The sequence below is a fragment of the Elephantulus edwardii genome, unplaced genomic scaffold (genome assembly GCF_000299155.1).
Source record: "Elephantulus edwardii isolate Elephantulus edwardi_28Jun2011 unplaced genomic scaffold, EleEdw1.0 scaffold00039, whole genome shotgun sequence".
Classification (NCBI taxonomy): domain Eukaryota; kingdom Metazoa; phylum Chordata; class Mammalia; order Macroscelidea; family Macroscelididae; genus Elephantulus; species Elephantulus edwardii.
In genome coordinates this window covers 7321837-7342523 of record NW_006399789.1, presented here as the reverse complement: position 1 = coordinate 7342523, position 20687 = coordinate 7321837, and the positions used below count along the sequence as shown (strand labels likewise).

The window sequence follows — 20687 nt, the reverse complement described above, 5'->3', positions numbered from 1 at the left end:
GTTCTGGGTGCTGAATGAGAAGGAGCTAGCTGCCTGCCGTCCCAAAGGCACATGGTTTGAATGAATCCACCAGATGTTTCACTGGATAAAGATATGGAACCTCTTCCTGTACCATTCACTGCCTCTGAAAACTCACTGGAGAATCAGCAAAGGGTGCTCTTCTGACTCAATGGTACATGCAGCACCATACGGTAGATAAAGAAAGGAAACTTTTTATTTATAGCAAATGTCTTAAAAAGGTCTTCTATTTCATTCCATGGAAAATTTCAGACTGTGTTTCCTAGAAAGCTTAAATTTCCTCTGTGTGGTGGTGTGTTACTGACTCTGCTACAAGAGAGTCAAACAAGGTTATGTTTCATTTTATTTTTACTGAGCAAACTTTGCTGAGCAAACTCCAGCAACAAGAACCACTGCAGGAGGTCAAGGCACTGGCTGAAGCATGACCTTTCGTGAACTTTCATGTGCTCTGAGGTCATGCTGACTTAGGTTCTATGCCTTTGAACTTTAAAAAACTGGACTATCGGAGTATACTCGGGGCTGGGGTGGGGGGATGTGGGGGGATTGTATACCAATGAAGGAATTTGTCTTTTACTTTTCAAAGAGAAGTGTGAATGGGGTCGGGGAGGAAGAAAAGTGCAACAATGAATGAATGGAAATCCAAAATCTCTGTAAATGTTCATTAAAATCAATAATTAAAAAAATGGACTATTCAGTAGCAACGAAAAAAACCTACAAAACATTTTAAGAAATGGTTAAGCAATTATCTGCCAATGAAAGGTTGATGGTTCAAATCATTCTGGTAGGTCTGCTGGTGAAAGACCATCATCTGCTCCTGTCTCTTTCTTATTGCCAATAACTTGGAACCAATTCATTGCTGACCTTCCAGTGGGTTTTCAGAGGCCGCGAATCACACGAGAAGAGACTGCCTATCTTTCTCCCTCAGAGCAGCCTGTAGATTTGAAGTGTTAGCCAAACAACAGTCAAGAAAAAACCCCATGACACAATCACACTCTGTCAACAGTACTGCTATAAACTAGAGCTGACTTGATAGAACTCAACAGCAATGACATTAAAAGCTCTATACATATGCTTTTGAGACATATATGAAATGAGACCTTGAACATCGCTGCTTGTGGTTCCCCGAGCTCATAAAAGGGTGGCTTTCCTGTGGCCATTTCAATAATGGTGCAACCCAAAGACCAGATGTCAGCTGCTTTTCCATAACCCCTTGGTCCTTTATCGATTATTTCCGGTGCCATGTACTGAAGAGTACCTGGAAATGATGCAAACAAATTTTCACTTTAAAAAGAAGAAACCAGTATATAGCTCATGACAGTTGCTTTTTCTTGAAATAAGTATGATTCAGGTTAATAAATCTCCTATTTTTGAGGTTGCTATTAATAAAAGTAGAAAGAGTTTTTATCATGGATTTTACCAGTGACACCAAAATTAGTTTTCCAACATCACTGGGGTATAAATAGTTGCTTTCTCATTTTCTGGAAGACCTTCAAGGAGGTGGGTTGACACAGTGACTGTAAAAATGGCCTTAACTCTATTAGAAATCATGAGGTTTGTTGCAGGCTAGGGCAAGGTTCAGGTCTGTTGTTCATAGGGTTGCTATGAGCGGCCGTGGACTTGATGGCACCTAACAACAACAAAAACATGCTATAATTGAGGCATTATTTTATTGAGGTCTTTTAGAAATTTTTAACATTAGTCTTTTGAGAACCACAGAAGTTATATTCAAATATATTTTCTGGTCCGGTTCTTAAATACTTAAAGACTGCCATTATGTATATTACTAATTTTCTCCTAGGCTAAATCTACTTCATTTGAAAATTTCCTAAAATCTCTATCTCTAAACTCCTGAGTTAACTGCTTAGTTCTCATGTCTTCATCCTTCTTCATCGTGGAAACATGCATTTTCTGAAAGCCATTGCTAAGAATGGTGTCCATAATTTCCGGAGAACTTTATTCTATTAATCAAATATGCAGTTGTGCCTGCGGGGTGATGGAGTCACAGTGTTAGCAGGTGAAAAGACAAGTCAGGTCCTATCAGTAAAGACAGATCATCAGACACAAAGTGAAGAAGAATGGAATGAAAAGGTGAGAGCTTAAAAGTGGAACGGCTCAAGAAAGCCTAGTGTGTGTAAAAGGAGGAGATGTAACATGGAGTCCTACCCACGACATAAAAGGGAACTGTCCCCATCAATAGTATTCCTAGCACCATACACATAGTTGCATAGTCAGAAAGGTACCTTCCATGCTCCTGCATTTTTTCCTACAATCACTGGTCCAATACATTGTTCAATCATTAGGGCTTATTAGGGAAATAGGCCGGGGAGTGGGGAGGCAAAGAAGTCTCACAAGTCAAGTCCATGTTTAGTCTAGCAGTCCCAAGTCAGATTAACAAGGTACAATTCTTCAATTTGTGAAAGTACAGGTTCCATTCAATAGCACAAGTGCCAAGAAGCCTCTGGTTTTCTCAATCATCCTGCAAACTTTATCTCAGAGCAGTTACCAGTCAGCTTTTCATTCAATCATTCAGCAAGCCACCCTGTGGCTCCATCTCCAGGGTTCCTCTGGTTACACTTTCCCACAGTCTCTTCACAGCAATGCTACAGTCTTTCTACCACCACCATCACCACCTTTTTTTTCCCTCCAGTGTGAAAAGCACTCTTTCATATCTGTCCATAATTGTTGATTTGCAAGACCATGTTAAGGTAGCTGGAGACCATGGCCCCTGCCCCCACCCATGGGAGCTAATGCAATGGCTAGAAAAGACAATTTTCAAGGATTCTGACACTCCAGTGTGATTTAAACTAGGAGCCATGAGTCCTTGGTTCTGGTTGTGGTCTATGGTCCATCTCAGGTAAACACCCTCTCAGTTCAAGTCACCTCAATGGTTGAAGAAAAGCCCACACGTGCATTTCTGAGATGCCCCAGAGATTTTCCAGAGCCCTACTAAGGTTGGAGCATGAACAAGAACATAATATTGTTCTATCTCATGCCTCTAATAGCCTCATGAAAGCAGTTGCTGTCAAGTCAATTCCGATTCAGGATGGCCCATGTATCAGGGTAGAACGGTGCTCTGCAGTGCGTCTAATACTGATTTTCAGAAGTAGACTGACAGGCTTTTCTTATGAAGTACCTCTGACAGACTAAAATTTCTAACCTCATAACAGCTGAGCATGTTAGCCATTTGCACCATCTGCTCTAGTGGTAAGAAGCTGTGCTGCAATTTCAAAGGTTGTTGTTGTTATGTGCCGTCGAGTCGTTTGCGACTCATAGCGACCCTATGTACAACAGCCCTAAACCCTGCTCTATCCTGTGCCAATCTCATTGCCTCTGTCACACCCATCCCGATTACCCCAGTCACTGAATCAATCCACCTCATAGAGGGTCTTCCCCTCCTGCGCTGTCCCTCCACTCTACCCAGCATGATGTCCCTCTCCAAAGACCTGTCTCTCCTTACAACATGTCCAAAGTATGTCAGACGAAGCCCCAGAATCCTTGCCTCCAAGGAGCAGCCTGGTTTAATCCTCTCTAGGATGAATCTATTTGTTTTCTTGGCAGTCCATGGTACATTCAATACTCTTCTCCAGCATCACAGCTCAAAGGCGTCAATTCTCCTTCTATCCTCCCTAGTCATTGTCCAACTCTCTGATGCATAACAGGTGATTGCAAAAACCACGGCCTGTATCAGGCGCACCTTAGTCTCCAGAGAGACACCGTTGCTCTTGAGTACTTTAGAGAGGTCCCTAACCACAGACTTTCCCATCGCAATACATTTTTTTATTTCCTGGCTACTGGTGCCAAGACTGTTGACCGTGGAGCCGAGCAAACTGAAGCTGTGAACAATCTCAATCTCTTCGCCATCCATCCTGATGCTACTGACTGGTCCAGTGGTGAGAATTTTTGTCTTCTTGACATTGAGCCTCAGTCCATATTGAAGGATGCAATCCTTGACCCTCTGTAGTAAGTACATGAGGTCCTCCTCAGTTTCAGCAAGCAGGGTTGTGTCATCTGCATAACGCAGATTGTTGATAGATCGTCCACCAATCCTAACGCCACGCTTCTCCTCATAGAACCCAGCCTCTTAGATAATCTGCTCTGCACACAGGTTGAAAAGGTATGGAGACAGGACACATCCCTGGTGTACACCCTTCCCAATTTTGAACCATGCAGTGTTGCCCTGCTCTGTTCTGACTACTGTCTCTTGGTCCAAGTACAGGTTTCACATTAGCACGATTAAATGCTCTGGGATTTCCATTCTTCTCAGAGTCAGCCACAGTTTGTTGTGATCCACGCAGTCAAATGCCTTTGTATAATCAATGAAACACAGATAGACATTCTTCTGGTATTCCCTGCTTTCAGCTAAGATCCATCTAACATCAGCAACAATATCCCTAGTACCATGACCCTTCTAAACCCAGCCTGGACTTCTGGCAGTTCTCTGCTGATGTACTGTTCCAGTCATTTTTGGATAATCTTCAGTAGAATCTTGCTTGCATGTGAAATCAATGATATTGTTCTGTAGTTTCCACACTCAGTTGGGTCGCCCTTCTTTGGGATGGGAACAAATATAGACCTCTTCCAGTCAGTTGGCCAAGTGGTTGTTCTCCAGATTTCTTGGCACAACTTGGTGAGCACATCCACGACAGCATCTGTTAGCTGAAATATGTCAATGGGTATACCATCTATTCCAGGGGCCTTATTTTTTGCTGTTTCCTTCAAAGCAGCTTGAACTTCTACCTCCATCACCATAGGCTCTGGCTCAAATGCTATTTCATTAAATTCTTCTGTATCTGCCAATTCCTTTCGATACAATGACTCAGTATGGTTTAAATCCACCAGCTGCTCTGTCGAAGAAAGATCGGCAATCTCCTCCCATATGATTTACTGCCTCTGAAACCCACTGGAGAGTCAGCTATGAGTTAGTTCCAACTTGAAAGCACACCACAACAACAACAACTGGGGATTTCTGCTATGCTGGACATTGAGCAAACAAAAACCAACCCATCCATGGTGTCATGTTAAATTACTAAAATCATAAGGCACTTGCCAAAAGAGTCATTTTAGTATTTTCTGATTTATAACCAAAGTAATTAACATTTTTATAAAGGCAAATACCTTTTATAAATACTTTAATACATGATTTTTGGGAAAGACTTCTATACCAAATAAACTTCTCCTATAAAACCCACTAATACATAGACCAGAAGCTGGCTATAGTTTATAGTAACACAATAAAGGTATATTATAGTTTCATCTTTCATCATCTGGCCAAGTTCATCTTACTCATCTTACATTACATGGCAATACTTCAACTTCATGCTTACAGATACCTTTACAAGGCTGCTCTTAACTTATTTTTGCAAAGCTGATGGAGGTAAGCATTTCACTTGGCCAAATGTAAGGATGACCCACTCTCCAAAGATTCACCTGCGCTTAGCAGAAAACGACCATGATTTCTCAAACTTTGTAGCTTCCAAGTGTTATTTTTAAAATGATGAAAATACAGTCAAACGATCATTTAGAAAATATGTACTGAAATCTACCATCCCTTTTTATTATTTCTGGGTCTAAAATACAGTCGATGAGAGAATCCAGTTGTTCTAGCATTTCAGTAGGAATTAATGAATGTTCATAAGCAGTGTGAACTTAAGAAAGTGGATAGTTAATGTCTTAACAATGAATTGTGATTTTTTTAACATAGGATAATATTTCAAAGAGCTCTCTATATACCAATTGTGTTTAATTATGCCGTAGAGAGAAAGTGCCAAAATTTCAGGTTTAGTCAGATCAGCTTCTCTCTTTACTACATCAAGACATGACACATAATATTTTATGTAACAAGATTTGCAGAGCTGGATAATGAAGATGCAAATCAACCTGAACATTAGCCCTGAAAAAAGCAAAAGTGCAAGTATTAACTCTAAAGGGCAAACTTCATATATACTTCATTTTAAAAGTTGTTTGGCTTTTTTTTAAAAAAAGCTAATCTATTTCATAATTCCATTGCCAGTGGAGCTATTCAGGAAAGCAGTTTAGTTAAAAAGCTCACTCATTCATTCAACAGAGCTTTACTTAGGGCTGTCACCAGGCCAGGTACTGCTTAAGAGACTTACAGCAGTATAACATAAACAGAGAAACACTACAGACATACATGTGCAAAAGTTTATAGACATACATATATCTTTAAGAAGCGTTTATATTTGTTGAGGGAAACAGACAATAAGCCATAAGAATACCAAAGAAGTAAAATGTATAGTATGTCAGAAAAGTGATAAATATAATGACTCCCCTCAAAAAAAAGCTGAAGGGGATCTGGAGCACCCAGTCTTGGGTTGTACCTCACATAAACAGGTCAGAATATGCCTCATTGGAGAGTTAGGACTTCAGGATGGCGAGCGTGTGTGCTATGCAGATAGCCGGGTGAAGAGCACATGTGACTGACAACAGGAAAAGCATGTGCAAAGGCCCTGTGGCAGACTTTGTTGTAGTACCTTCTTGGCCTCTTATTTAGACCAATGAGATAATTGTAGGTGAGAATCTATCTAGCATGGTGGAGGAAATACAGACAGGGTTGGAGTAGCCTAAGCAATGTGGAAAGAGTAGGAAATAAGGTCTGAAAGGTAAAGGATTCCAGATGAGAATGGAATCTGTGTATGACCACTGTAGGAAATTGAGTGCTTACTCAGAAACAAAAAGCCACTGAGTGCTTTGAGTGCTCTGACTGCTAGGGAACTGACAGGCATTTTAAATGGATTGCTTTGGCTGCTGTGTTGGGAACAGATCGCAGAGGCCAGAGTGGATGCAGGGAGAAGAGGTCTAATGAGGTAACACAGGTTGAGAGATGACGGTGATAACAGTGGAGGTGGCAAGAAATGGCCCAATCTTAGACACCATTTGCAGCAAGAGCCAATTAGTTGCCCTGATGGATTGGACTGGTGTGTGAGAGGAGAGAGGCACCAAGCATAAGGTTTGGAGTTGCCGTCAGCTGAGACCAGGAAAAGTGTGGGCGGAACAGGTTTGGGAAGAAGATAATTATTTCCATTTGGCATGTTAAGACGAGTTTGAATCCCAGCTCTATCACTAGTTATTTAATGCCTTTGAACCTTCATTTTCCCACCATAAACTGAGGTAATAATGATGCCTACCACTTCGGGGTGATATATGAGTTTGTTTTGTTTTGTTTTTTTTTATTTATTTTTGTGTGAGTGTACCATCAAATCAGATCTGACTGGTACAGGAGGAGACTGTCCCTCCTTTTCCCGGCAGAGCATCTGGTGGATTCGAATCGTATGCCTCTGGGATTGTAGTTGCAGCTCCTTGCCACTAGGCCACCAGAGCTCCCAATATATGAGTTTTAATGAAATAACACAGGTGAAGAATTTAGCAGAGAGTCAGGTATACAGGAAGCACTTCATAAATGCTCTTGTCATCAGGGGTTAACTAAGACCCCGGGACTTAGCTCTGAGGTTCTGCACTACCAGTCACAATCAGCGCTTGAGCGAGAAGTAAGCGTGTTAGTCACATGAACCCAAATCCATTCTGGGGACGTTGGTCTCTTGCCAAGTTGAGTGCATACAAAGAAAGAACCGGACTCTCCACCAGGTTTCTAAACCTTGACAGGAGGAGACTGCTCAGCTTTCTCCTATGGAGCAGCTGGTAGATTACAGCCATGAACTTGAAGGTGATATAATGCCACATATACCACACTATGCCACCAGGGACCTAGTCAGTCACATATGGTGTCATTTTATAATCAAGGCCAATGGCAGAAGTGCCTTGACTATAACTCCTTTGGGGATTTAAAAACAGAAAAATAATTCAAGAATAAAAACAGATTACTATCTTGCCCAAATAAAGTAAGCAGAAAAGTGAGAATTTTCTTCTCCGAAACTACCCAGCCTTGGCAGCATCTGAAGTGTCTCCTGCCAAACTGAGTGCATACAAGGAAAGAAATGGAAAGATATCTAAAATTATTAATAGGCTGGTACTTACTTAGTTAAAAATCTACATTATAAATGTGTTTGATCCTCTGTCCTTGGGGAGGATTACCATGGAGATGGGAGCTGGAGAGAGGTGCTGTTGGCTGGTTGTTCTGCGGGATTTCTCTCTGTCTCCTCCCTACCTCCCAGGCTACCAGGATAGATACTGGTGTGTGGTCAAGAGAAAGTGGACTTGGAGCAAAAAGGCCAAAGTAAAGAGTAAAATGTTGATTAGAAATTTAAGCTCTCGCATCTACAAACTGTGTGACTGCCAGCAACAAGTTCCCTTTGCTTTTCACTCCCTCATCTGTAAAGTGGGGGTGGCTACCTCACAAGGAGCCCAGGTGGTGGGACAGTTAAGTGCTTGACTGCTAACTGAAAAGCTGGTGAGGGAAATCCATCTGCAGCTCAGAGGGAGAGATGATCTTGTGATCAGCTCCCATAAAGATTAGAGCTGGCGGAAGCTGGAGGGGCGGCTCTGTTCTGCCACTTGAGATCACAGAGTTGGAATGAACTCAACAGTACACAGCAGCCCCAACCACCTCACAGAACTCATACAGGAACATCTGCTCATACTCCTTTATATCAGGCTAGGAAGGCCTCAAGGACCCTTCTGCTAAATTATACTCTCTAATTATAAAAATTCAATACTTGAATGAGAAGAAGCATCAAGGAGTGTGGCTAAGAGCATGGAGTGAAGACCAAGTCTGAAGTCCCTGTAACTACGGAGTATCCTTGGGCATAAATCTTTCTGCATCTCAGTTTCCCCTCTTTTCCCCTTTGGAAATCTCACTTTTCTCCACCCTCTGAGGACTTGGCACTGGGGACTGCTAACTTCAGTAGTTGCATTGCCTAATTTCTCATAAAAGCTCTCTCCCATCCCACTTCTGAATGGGTGAGTCACTTCCTCTTTCTGAATTGAAACCCAACACTTATTTACATTGTAGAGTAAGGGAGGAGGCCTCAGGCCCTAAACCGGACTAGGAAGGAGGGAACTCATCGTCCAAATGGCTCAAGGTCTGAGTAAGAATCATAGAAAGCTTGGAGTACTGAAATGTTCTTTTAAAAAAAAATCTTATAGTTATTGTAGGTCAAACAGAAAGGGTATAACAGCATGATATGAAAAAGAAACAATATTTTTTTAAAAAAAATGCTAAGAATTTTTTAAATGACATCCAGAGACTGAGAAATGTAGGAAGAGAAAGGGGACAGTTGAAATTCTGTATCACATTTTACAGGCGAAGACAGCCGTCAGTGTTTGAGAGTACACAGTCATAAGTACTCATATAAGGCTCAAACTCGCCAATTACTTCTTTAATTATAAAAGATCTATATCATCATTGCAAAAACATACCAGTGAAAGTTTCAGTACATGGATTTATGCCAGCCAGCCTCTTTGATGTGCCGAAGTCAGAGATCTTGAGAACACCACTATAGGTATTAATCAGCACATTGTCACCCTGGAGAGCAGAGAACTTCAATCAACATGTTATCTTTCTTTCAGTTATTTGTTTATTTTTAATAGAAGACTTAAAAAAATCATTCTCTCAGCACTGTTGCAGACTCACAAGTCCAATATGAAAAAGTATTATTATCATCACAAAAACATCAATTCTCTCTACTCTTTATTAACAGCTCAGCTCATAAACATTCCCAATTTATTATCTGAAACAGTTCCCAGTTAGAGTTTAGTGCTGGTCACAGGTAAGATGGGTTTCAATAATGTGTATGATAAGTTAAATTATGACATTAATAACTTCTCAGTCATTTTACTTTCTTCTCTGTATTGTTTTTCCTATTCACCTGGGATATTTTGGGAATACAGCAAAACACATCACAGATAGACATTTGGGTTGGTATTAGGTATATTAGGTATTAGGTTGGGATTAGGGTTGTAATGTTAACTTTAAACCCGTTGCCACTGAGTCAATTCTAATTTAGAGTGATACTCCAGGACAGAGAAAACTCTTCTCTACAGTTTCTAAGACTGTAAATCCTTATATAGCAGATTGCCACATCTTTCCCAGGAGCAGCTGAGCACTTAACCACTGCACCACCAGGGTTACTTTGTACAAAACTTACTAGTTAGAATTTTCTCTTTTTAATAAAAAATCTATTATTTTATTTTAATCCACAAGTATGTGAGACTTGTGAGAAAATAATTGGGGTTTGTGTTTTTTTTTTCCTCTTTCAACCATGCATCCATTGACCCACTAAGTATTTTCTGAGTAGCAACTATGTGGAAGAATGAAAAGATGAACCAGCTTACAGGAAACCCAGGAGCAAGGACTATGTTCTATTTGTGTTGCCCTGCTGCATCCCCACCCCACAGAGCACCCAGAGAAGTGGGGGCTCAATCCAAACTGAACATGTTCATATGAATCGAACATGGCTAAGGAGTTAAGACCGTGAGTGGAAGAGATGGGACATGACCATAAAGAAATGAGTCAGTGCACAGTAACATCCTTTTGCTATTGCTAAGGATTGCCATTCCAAATTAATAATCAAAACACAATTAAACCTTTTGCAAATGAAACTGGAAATGGATTTTACCTTTATATCTCGGTGAACTATCTGATTGTCATGGAGGTATTTTAATCCTTCAAGTATTTGCTTTGTATAAAAGCCAATGGTTTGCTCATTGTTTTTTAATGGGCCCCATTTGGAACGAAGAAGAGCAGAAAGACTTCCTGTGAGGTAGGGAAAAAAAATAGTGGATAAAAATCTTTACGTTAAAGTAACATGAACTCTTTAACATATAGTGGCTGAAACAATGGGCTCAAATACCACTGTCAAGAGGTACAGGACCCAGCAGCGTTTTGTTCTGTTGTACAGAGGATTGCTATGAAGTGGAACTAATTAAAGGGCACCTAACAAGTACAACACAATAATGTGACAGTAATTTAAGCCAACATACACAGTAGCTCGAGCACTGTGCAAAATGCTTGGGGTTGAAACATGAATAAGAAAATGTACCTGGTTGAAAGAGGTCATTGACGAATACAGTAGAAATAAAAAGCAACTCAACTGCTGCCATGAATCCAAAGTATTACTCGTGTGAAATTAGTTCTGATATTTATTTATTATCTCCTAATAAATAGCACAGGAATGCCAACTGTCTAGTGTTTATCTGAACTTAGGAAAGTGAAAGCCTGAGAGCTGGTAAATCCCAATGCAACTGTAATCCAAAGCCCTAGAAAGTAACACTATTTAAACAAAGAAAAGCATTTCTTACCTCCTGGCACCTGCTCCATAAAGATTTTAATGAAACCATTTTCACTAAAAGAGCCCAGATACTGGACAATATTTTTGTGTTTCAGATGCTTATGCAATGCTATTTCTTCATGTAGAGGCTGGGAGTATCTAAAAGATAAGCAAATGAAGATGAGCTAATTATGTAGCGATGTATTAGCATACACATTTAAGCAACAACATTTTGAAAATGTTAGCCAATACATACTGATCCATAAACCCAAATATAACCATTTAAGGACTTTATTTATCATAGAATAAATTCCATAACATTGTCATTAACTACATTAGAGCTGGAGAGGACAGGGATGAGGTACTATTCTAAGCCCTATGTCAAAATTAACTAATATCTCACAGCAACTCCCTTTGAAAGGCTCTATTAACGAGCTCTGGTAGTCTAGGGGGTAAGGACGCAGGCAAGTTAAATCCACCAGGTACTCTGAGGGAGAAAGATTGGGCAAGTCCTCCATGTAATTTACAGCCTCTAAAAACCAATAGCAGGTCAGCTATGAATTGGTGACAACTCAACAGCAATGAGTATATGAACTCATTTCTCAAGGCCACTCCGTGAGGAAGGTTCTATTAGGATCCTTATTTTTTAGATGAGGAAACTGATTCACAGAATAGATGACTAAACCTAATCACAAAGCTAGTAACAGCTAATAATTGAGTCCAGGAAAATGGAAATCATCCACACAGTTTATTGTCACATAATTATGACTTTATATCCTACCATCTTCACCAATGTAACTTTACTACTCAAGGAGATGATTACCCAGGAAGATAAAAATTGCATATAGTTATTACATTCATTCTAGAGCTTCCAGAAATATCTATCAACTCTCCAATAAAAAAGCAATTAGAGAAACTATGGTACATTCACACAAGGGAATATTACACAGCATTGAACAAATAATGAACTCTACCAGTTGTATAAAACAGTTGTGTCAATAGTTGTGTAAAGATGTTTATGCTGAGTGAAATACTTCGGTCACAAAATGCTGCATAAGCCTGGTATTATAATAACAAGACTAAGATGGGGTGGGGGTAGGGAGAAAAGCAGAAAAATAATGGATAAAGAACACTGTCCTGGAATGAGTGAAAGGAGGCACAATCTGACAGGAATGGATGATTAGAAAGCATGTGTGTGACAATTAATAGCTGAACAGGAACTGGAGAAGAAGGAGAGGGAGAGAGGCAAGAACGTGCAGGAAAGAATGAAAACAAAAGTCTTTGTAATCCTTCACTAAAATAAAAAAAGTAGAGAAAAAAAGCCAAACAAAATAAATTCAAACACTTGAGACTTAAGTAAGTCTCTTTCAGCCCTTGTGACCACCAGTTGAACTATTACATAAGTAGCATTTCCTTTCAATTCTAATGACACCTCCACATTCAAACACCAGCTTTAAATCCTATACTTCACCATCATGTATGTGCTGTATGTTGCTGCCTCAAATCATAAAATGGGAGTATTTTATATATTTCTCTGAGGGGAGCTCAGGTGGCCTAGTGGCAAGAAGCTGCGCTGCAATCCTGAAGGCACCAAGTTAGAGGCCACCAGCTGCCCCACTGAAGGACGGGCAATCTTCTTCGTGAGATTAATTACCTCTGAAAACCCGCCAGAGGATCAGTTATGTGTCGGTTCTGACTTGACGGTACACAACAACAACAACAACAAACAACATATCTATCTCTAAAAAGACTGAGCAACACCTATTTTAAATACTATAAAGCTTGTAGGCACTTAACATTGCCAAATTCAACATAGCTGAAATATAATCACTATACATTAGTGAGGATGGAGACTCAAAGCCACACCAAAACGTTATGTTTTTATTTTATTTTTTTTTGTTTTTTGGAAATAAGATATAGTGTGAAAGGTATCACACATAGGAAATGCTCAGATCCTTCAATGGCAAATATACGTAAGAAAAAAGGATTTTTTAAAAGGCCAATAATAAATACTAGAATTGGTCAGCATTGAGTTATTATTTTCATGAATCCATGTTTGCTCTCTGGCCCTGTTTAATTTTATTCTTGGTTTTCAGGGGCAGGTATAAGGTAAGGTAATTAGCAGGCTGCAAGAAGTAACATTCACTTACTTTCAGTACACTTATAATCTGTAAAAACTTACACAGGAAGTACCCAACGACTTGTAATTTAGGTCTGTCACTCATTTTATTTTTCCTTAGAATTTTCTAAGAATCACAAAGGCTGGAATTACGCTGATATCCTCTTAAATAACAGGAGCAGCAAGGCATTTGGATAAATGCTCGAATGAGATTCCATGTCAAATGACAATACAGGATGTTACCATTTATATACTTAGGTAGCGATTCTCAGTGCTGAAGACATTTACATTGGGTTTAAAAGAGTCTACGGATACTGTTGTTCTTGTTGTGTGCCACTGAGCCAACTATGACTCACAGTAACCAATAAACAACAGCTCTGAACTTCCCCTACCCTGAGCTAACCTCACTATCTTTGACACACCTGAACCCACTGCCACGGTCCTGCGTCATTTTATCTCACGGGTCTTCCTCTCTAGTTCTGGCCTTCTACCCTTCCAAGCATAATGTCCTTCTTGACAGCCTGACCCCAATATTTACTGATACTAGGTCAAGAAATCTGGAGAACGACCACTTGGCCAACTGAATGGAAGAGATCGATATTTGTTCCTATCCCAAAGAAAGGCAACCCAACCGAATGTGGAAACTACAGAACAATTTCACTGATTTCATATGCAAGCAAGATTTTACTGAAAATTATCCAAAAACGACTGGAACAGCACATCAACAGAGAACTACCAGAAGTCCAGGCTGGTTTCAGAAGGGGTCGTGGTACTAGAGATATTGTAGCTGATGTTAGATGGATCTTGGCTGAAAGCAGGGAATACCAGAGGAATGTCTATCTGTGCTTCATTGACTATGCAAAGGCATTTGACTGTGTAGATCATAACAAACTGTGGCTGACTCTGAGAAGAATGGGAATCCCAGAACACTTGATCGTTCTAATGCGAAACTTATACTTGGACCAGGAGGCAGTCGTCAGAACAGAGCAAGGGAACACTGCATGGTTCAAAATTGGGAAGGGCGTATGCCAGGGATGCATCCTATCTCCATACCTCTTCAACCTATATGCAGAACAGATTATCCAGGAGGCTGGGCTCTTTGAGGAGAAATGTGGGGTCAGGATTGGTGGGCGATTTATCAACAATCTGCGTTATGCGGATGACACAACCCTGCTTGCTGAAACTGACGAGGACCTGAAGCACCTGCTGCAGAGCGTCAAGGACTGCAGCCTTCAATATGGATTGAGGCTCAATATTAAGACAAAGATTCTCACCACTGGACCAATCGGCAGCATCAGGATGGATGGTGAAGAGATTGAGATTGTACACAGCTTTAGTTTGCTTGGCTCCATAGTCAACAGTCTTGGCACCAGCAGCCAGGAAATTAAAAGGCGCATTGCCATGGGAAAGTCTGCTGTTAGGGACCTCTCCAAAGTTCTGAAGAGCAGTGGTGTCTCTCTGGAGACTAAGGTGCGTCTGATACAGGCCATGGTCTTCGCAATCACCTGTTATGCATCAGAGAGTTGGACAATGACCAAGGAGGATAGAAGGAGAACTGATGCCTTTGAGCTGTGGTGCTGGAGAAGAGTACTGAGAATACCATGGACTGCTAGGAAAACAAATAGATTTGTCCTGGAGAGGGTTAAACCAGGTGGCTCCTTGGAGGCAAGGATTCTGAGGCTCCGTCTAACTTACTTCGGACATGTAGTGAGGAGAGACCGGTCCTTGGAGAGGGACATCATGCTTGGGAGGGTGGAGGGACGGCGCAGGAGAGGAAGGCCCTCTATGAGGTGGATTGATTCAGTGACTGGGATAATTGGGATGGGAGTGTCAGAGACAGTGTGATTGGCACAGGACAGAGCGGAGTTTAGGGGTGTTGTACATAGGGTCGCTATGAGTCGCAGGTGACTCGACGGCACATAACAACAACAACAACAACAGGTCATAATTACTTTTCAAAGGTATAATAGAAACAGCGACAAATACTGCATTTATTCTACAGATTTTATAAGATGTTCAATATTCTGAAGCATGTGATTAATTCAGTTTATTATCAGCCAAAGAGTTGCATCTCCTGAACCTCTTTTTTTTTAACCTCTTGAATACAACCCATCAATGCTAAGATTTAAGATCCTTAAGGAAAAAAAAATGCTATCTTTCTACTTCATTATTTTTAAAACAAAGATAGTTCAAAATATGCAGTACAAAACAGGAATCAACCTAGGTAAAAAGAAAATTCAGCTCTAATATAGAAATCCTTGGCAACACCCAATAATTTTTACTAAGTGCTAAGCACTAAATAAGCATGAAATCTTAATTTATTCAGGTCAATAAACTATGTTCGTCATCAGTTTTGTCTCAATTCAAATGTCACAGAAGCCTTATGATTACCCCCCCTCCCCTGGTTGAGAAAGACATCCCTTCTCATGTCCCAGCTCCCAGCTCTTTTCCTGCCTCTCCACCCTTAATGAGTGATGTTCAATATGGTCTCTAACCTCCATATCTGCATTCCAGACAATTAGAAGAAAGAGAGAGAAGGCTTTGTAGAAATGTCCAGCATACTTTTTTTTTTTTGCCTGTGACACTGGTCAAAAGTGGCCAACTCTACCTACAGAAAGGCTAGAAATGCAGTAACTTTTTAGCTGGGCATTTGCTGTCATGAATTTAGGGCAAGCCGACTTTTTGATGTCTTTGAAGAGTGTCATTCAGAACAGTACTAGGGAGAGGTATTCGTATACTATCACCCTAGAGAAGAAAGGACTTTTAATTGGCCTTGTCGGTAAGGAGTTGTGTTGTCAATGTAAAGGCAGGTAGTTTGAATCCACCTGCTGCTCTGAGGGAGAAAGATGGATATTCTCCTCCCATGTTGTTTACAGCCTCTGAAAATGCCCTAGAGGGTCAGTTATGAGCCACTTTTTATTCTATAGCACATAATGACAATTAAGCATATACTTCTTCAATCCTTTCACTAGTTCACGAAGTAAAAAAAGATAATGATTCAAGCAAATGAATTCTACAGTCTTCATTAATAGCTTATCTCAGTACTGAATTATTAGAATTTAGAGGCAAACCATCTCTCTTTTCAATCAGCTATTACAGTGGAAGAAAAAAAATGCAGGTAACATATTTAGATACATATTTAGCTTTGAAAAATCCATTAATATATAGGTATTTTCAGAGCAGGGCATCTGAGTCAAATTCATAAACTCGGGGCACATGGCCAGAAGGGACCAGTCCTTGGAAAAGGACATCATGCTTGGAAGGGTGGAGGGACAGTGCACGAGAGGAAGGCCCCAGGATAAGATGGACTGATACAGTAACTGGGGAAATGGGGGTAGGTGTGTCAGAGTCAGTGAGACTGGCTCAGAATGGGGAGGGTTCAGAGCTGCTATACATGAGTTGCAGGTAACTTGATGGCACATAAAAAACAAGAGTGGATCAGTGGTTTACAATGATGATTTGACATCTGAATCTCTTGGGGCAAAGCTTAAAAATATACCAATGTAAAACAACTACAAGAGGGAGCTCTGGTGGTCTAGTGTCAAGAAGCTGCGCTACAATCCCAGAGGTACGTGGTTCAAATCCACCAGATGCTCTGCTGGGAAGGAGGGGGCCATCTCCTCCTGTACCAGTTAGATCCGATTTGATGGTACACACCCGCCCACACAAAATAAAATAAAAATAATAATAATAATAATGAAATAAACAACAGAAAAACCCAACTATGAGATATCACCTTACCCCAGTAAGAACAGCAAAATTTAACAGAACAGCAAGCAACAAATGCTGGTGAGGTGGAGAAACTGGAACCCTTATTCACTGTTGGTGGGAGTGTAAATGGTGCAACCACTGTGGAAGGCGGTGTGGCGCTTTCTCAAAAAGTTGCAAATAGAGATATCATTGGACTTAGCAATTCTACTACTGGAAATATACCCCAAAGAGACCATAACTGACATCCAAGCAGATATATGCTTATTGTGGCTTTGTTCACAACAGCAAGGAGTTGGAAACAACCTAAGTGCCCATCAACAAACAAATGGATAGAGAAGCTGTGGTATATTCACACAGTGGAATACTACACTGCATTGAAAAACAAGGAACTCATGCATTATTATTCAAAATGGGTGACCCTGGAGGACATTATGCTGAGTGAAGTATTTCAGTCACAAAACGACAAATACTGCATGGTACCACTGTTGTAAAACAGGACTGACCTCGGGGTTGGAGGAAGACTTAGAAAGATGTGATAAATAATGTATGCTGCATTGAAACATATGGGCGAGAAAACTGTTTAAAAGGGATATGTGATTAGGTATTTTTGTCATGAGAGGAGTACAGAGAGAAGGTGGACCTGGTGGGAGGGACTTAAAACAATGAAAGAGTTTTACTTTACCAAGAGCGGAGTGTACTGGGGAGAGAAAAGTGCAACAATGAATGAATGGAAATCCAAAGTCTCTGTAAATTTTCATTGAAATTAATAATAAAAAAAGTTATTTAAAAAATATACCAATGTCTAGGGACATATAATTCCAATGAATTAAAGAGTCCGTATGATGGTACTCAACAATAACAGTTTTGGGGTATACGGCCCAGTATCAGTATTTTTAAAAACACAACTGGGCCATGCATTACCCACACTCTACATCCGATGTTAATAATTATTCATTGTCACTGCTGACTCTTTAATGAAGCAGCCAAGCTACATTAGTGTACAGAGAAGGAAATACTTTTGTGTTGTCTTCACAGTAACAATACTGCAGACTTCTACATTGGTAACAATAGGATGCTCTGCAGAAGCTGTTCAATTGTCATGCAAATGTCTTAGAACAACCCATATTATATAACAACTCTATTGTTAGAGAGGAGAAGCTGGAAACTTGGCATTAGTGTTGGTGTGTTTCATGTGTGTACAATGGCAGCTGAGTAAACTTAAGGTACAAAGGTGGCTTTAAGAGTAGTTTTCTTCCAAATGCTTACTTAAATTCAGCTGGTGGCAGAGGGCAAGGGTCTGTGGCTAACAACTACTGAATCTGGCTGCAGCAATTTGACAGTGTTCAGTCCACTGATTTTTATCCTGTCTTAAAACCTACTCCATGTATTAGTTGCTTGAGGAGGTGTAATATGTTCCAAGAAACTTTTCAATTTCTTTTTTGTCTGTTACCCACTCACATTCAAGTAGTGAAATGTTCAGCTTCCAGGTTGTATGGGTTTTTCTCCTTTTGTTGATTTCTAGTTTTGTGGCACTGTTGGCCAAGAAAATGGTTTGTATTATTTCTATGTTTTTTTAATTTATTGAGACTTGCTTTGTGAACTGATACATGATTCATTCTGGAGAATGTTCCATGCCCACAGGAGACAAATGCATACTCATCTTTTTTTTTTTAATGCATTAATCTGTATAGAAGGTCAAGGTGCCTGGTTGTGTGGAACAGAGGAAGGAAAGAATTGTTTAAAAGGAATGTGACTAGGCATTATTTGTATGACAGCTGTCCAGAATAAGAGATGCATAGCAAAGTGAACTCGAGGAGGGATGGGGAAGGGAGGAAACTATGCAACAATGAATGAATTTTGGTTTGTTTTTTTTTAAAGTGAACTGTACAGGTAGAGAGGAAATATGCAACCATAAATAAATGAAAATCCAACTTTTCTGTAAACTTTTGTTAAAATCACAATTAAAAATCAAAACAAAAAACCCAAAAGTGTAACAACAACAAAAGTATATATACTTATGTACATGTACATATCTTCTTTTTAAAAATAGTTTTATACACATTATTATAGCTTGACTCATCATCATTCCAATCGAGTTGGAACTGGCTCACAGCTGACCCTCCAGCAGGTATTCTGAGTCTGAAAAGCACGTGAGAGGAGACTGTCAAGGGAAGCGCTTCCTCCCAGGAGCTGCTGGTAGATATGAACCACCAGTGGGGTGAAGAGTTTGGGTTAACAGCACAATTCCCTATGAATTATGCCGCCAGAGCTCCCTACACGTTACTAAAGGTATTTAATAAATACCTTCTACCACCACTTCATAAGAATTCATTATAACATCTCATGAACCAATAAGGAGAAAGATCTGGAAAAATGTTATTAAAAAATATAAAACTGAAAAGTATACAAATGTCAGTCACTAACCATTAGTTACCAATCTGATACTAATCTTCTCTCTTCTAACTTTATTTGAAGAAACTAAACACGCCTAGCCAACTTACACAGTTAGGGGTGGTCATTTGGGGCCAATGGAATAAATATGTTAGGCATTTCTGTAAAGTCTTTTTCTTCTTCCTGACTGGAATGTAAATAAGGCAGTAGAGCTATCTTTGAAAGCCATAAACTGAAGACTGAGAGGCAGACACATAGCTACTGGGTTTATGGGTAAAATAAGAGACAATTTTCTTTTTTCCCACTTGGAGTAGCCAGAGAAAGTTTCTCTGAGGGTTTGGAACATGAACTATGATTTAAAGAAGGAAACGAAGCAACCATGCCAAGATGTGAGGACTTAGCCTTACTTGGCCTGATGGACCAGATCCTCAAGTGTGTGGTGAGGTGGTGGGCTTGGGTTGGGCGGGAGGGTCAGCCGCAGCAGGAGGTAGACTGTCATGCCTATGGCTCAGGGTAAAGGTGCTGGGTGTTATGCTGGTTTCATTAAGAAACCGCTGAAGGATTTAACTACTAGTAGTGATTTTTAGCCTTAAAAAGACCCCTCTGAATTGTGGTCAATTCACATGATGGAATAGGCAGCATGCAGAAGTAATGATTCCGTAAATCACTATCTAACTTTGGGAGGGACTAGGGAGCATTATGCTAAGTGAACTAATCCAGTCCCATAAGGACAAACACTGTATAAGATGTAGAACATGTATGAGGATCCAAGCGGGGAGGGGGCAGAAGGGTGAGGATGGGCGCGGGTTGTTGAGGGCCGGGCCTTTAATCATAGGGTCGCACAAATTAGGTAGAGGGAGGGGTGGGTAAAGAAAATGAGAAAGAGCCAGAGCAAAACCCAATGTATACACACTTTAGAAGTAAACCAGTACAAAATAAAATTTTTATTTTAAGAAAAAAATAAAAATCTCTCTGGGATCTCACGACTGGACTGAGGGTAAAGGAAGCAGTTACAGGAGACACCAGTTAGGAAGGAGAAGCAGTCAGGAGTGGGTGAGACCTGGAAGCTTCGACTGGAGTTGTAGCCATGGTGATGGGAAGGAGGAGGAAGATTCAGAATATGTTAAGAGGTTCAGACAGTAGGATTGACTGATGGAACTGTGTGAGAAAAAGGAAGAAATGCCAAAGACTCTGAGGGTTTAGACTGAACAGCTAGATATACAAAGTATGTGTAACTGAAGCAGGGAAAACCTTAGGGAGGACAC

General features: G+C 40.3%; 1 protein-coding gene across 1 annotated transcript in view; it reads right to left on the bottom strand.

The window, feature by feature from the left end:
• Positions 1 to 20687, bottom strand: part of MAP3K5 (mitogen-activated protein kinase kinase kinase 5) — a 348691-nt gene that overhangs the window by 84154 nt on the left and 243850 nt on the right. Inside the window, exons 16-19 of the mRNA XM_006884955.1 lie at positions 11233 to 11360; positions 10551 to 10687; positions 9352 to 9457; positions 1116 to 1273 (exon numbers count right to left, since the gene is read on the bottom strand). Coding sequence (XP_006885017.1) covers positions 1116 to 1273; positions 9352 to 9457; positions 10551 to 10687; positions 11233 to 11360 — 529 coding nt within the window. The remainder of the gene's footprint in view (positions 1 to 1115; positions 1274 to 9351; positions 9458 to 10550; positions 10688 to 11232; positions 11361 to 20687) is intronic.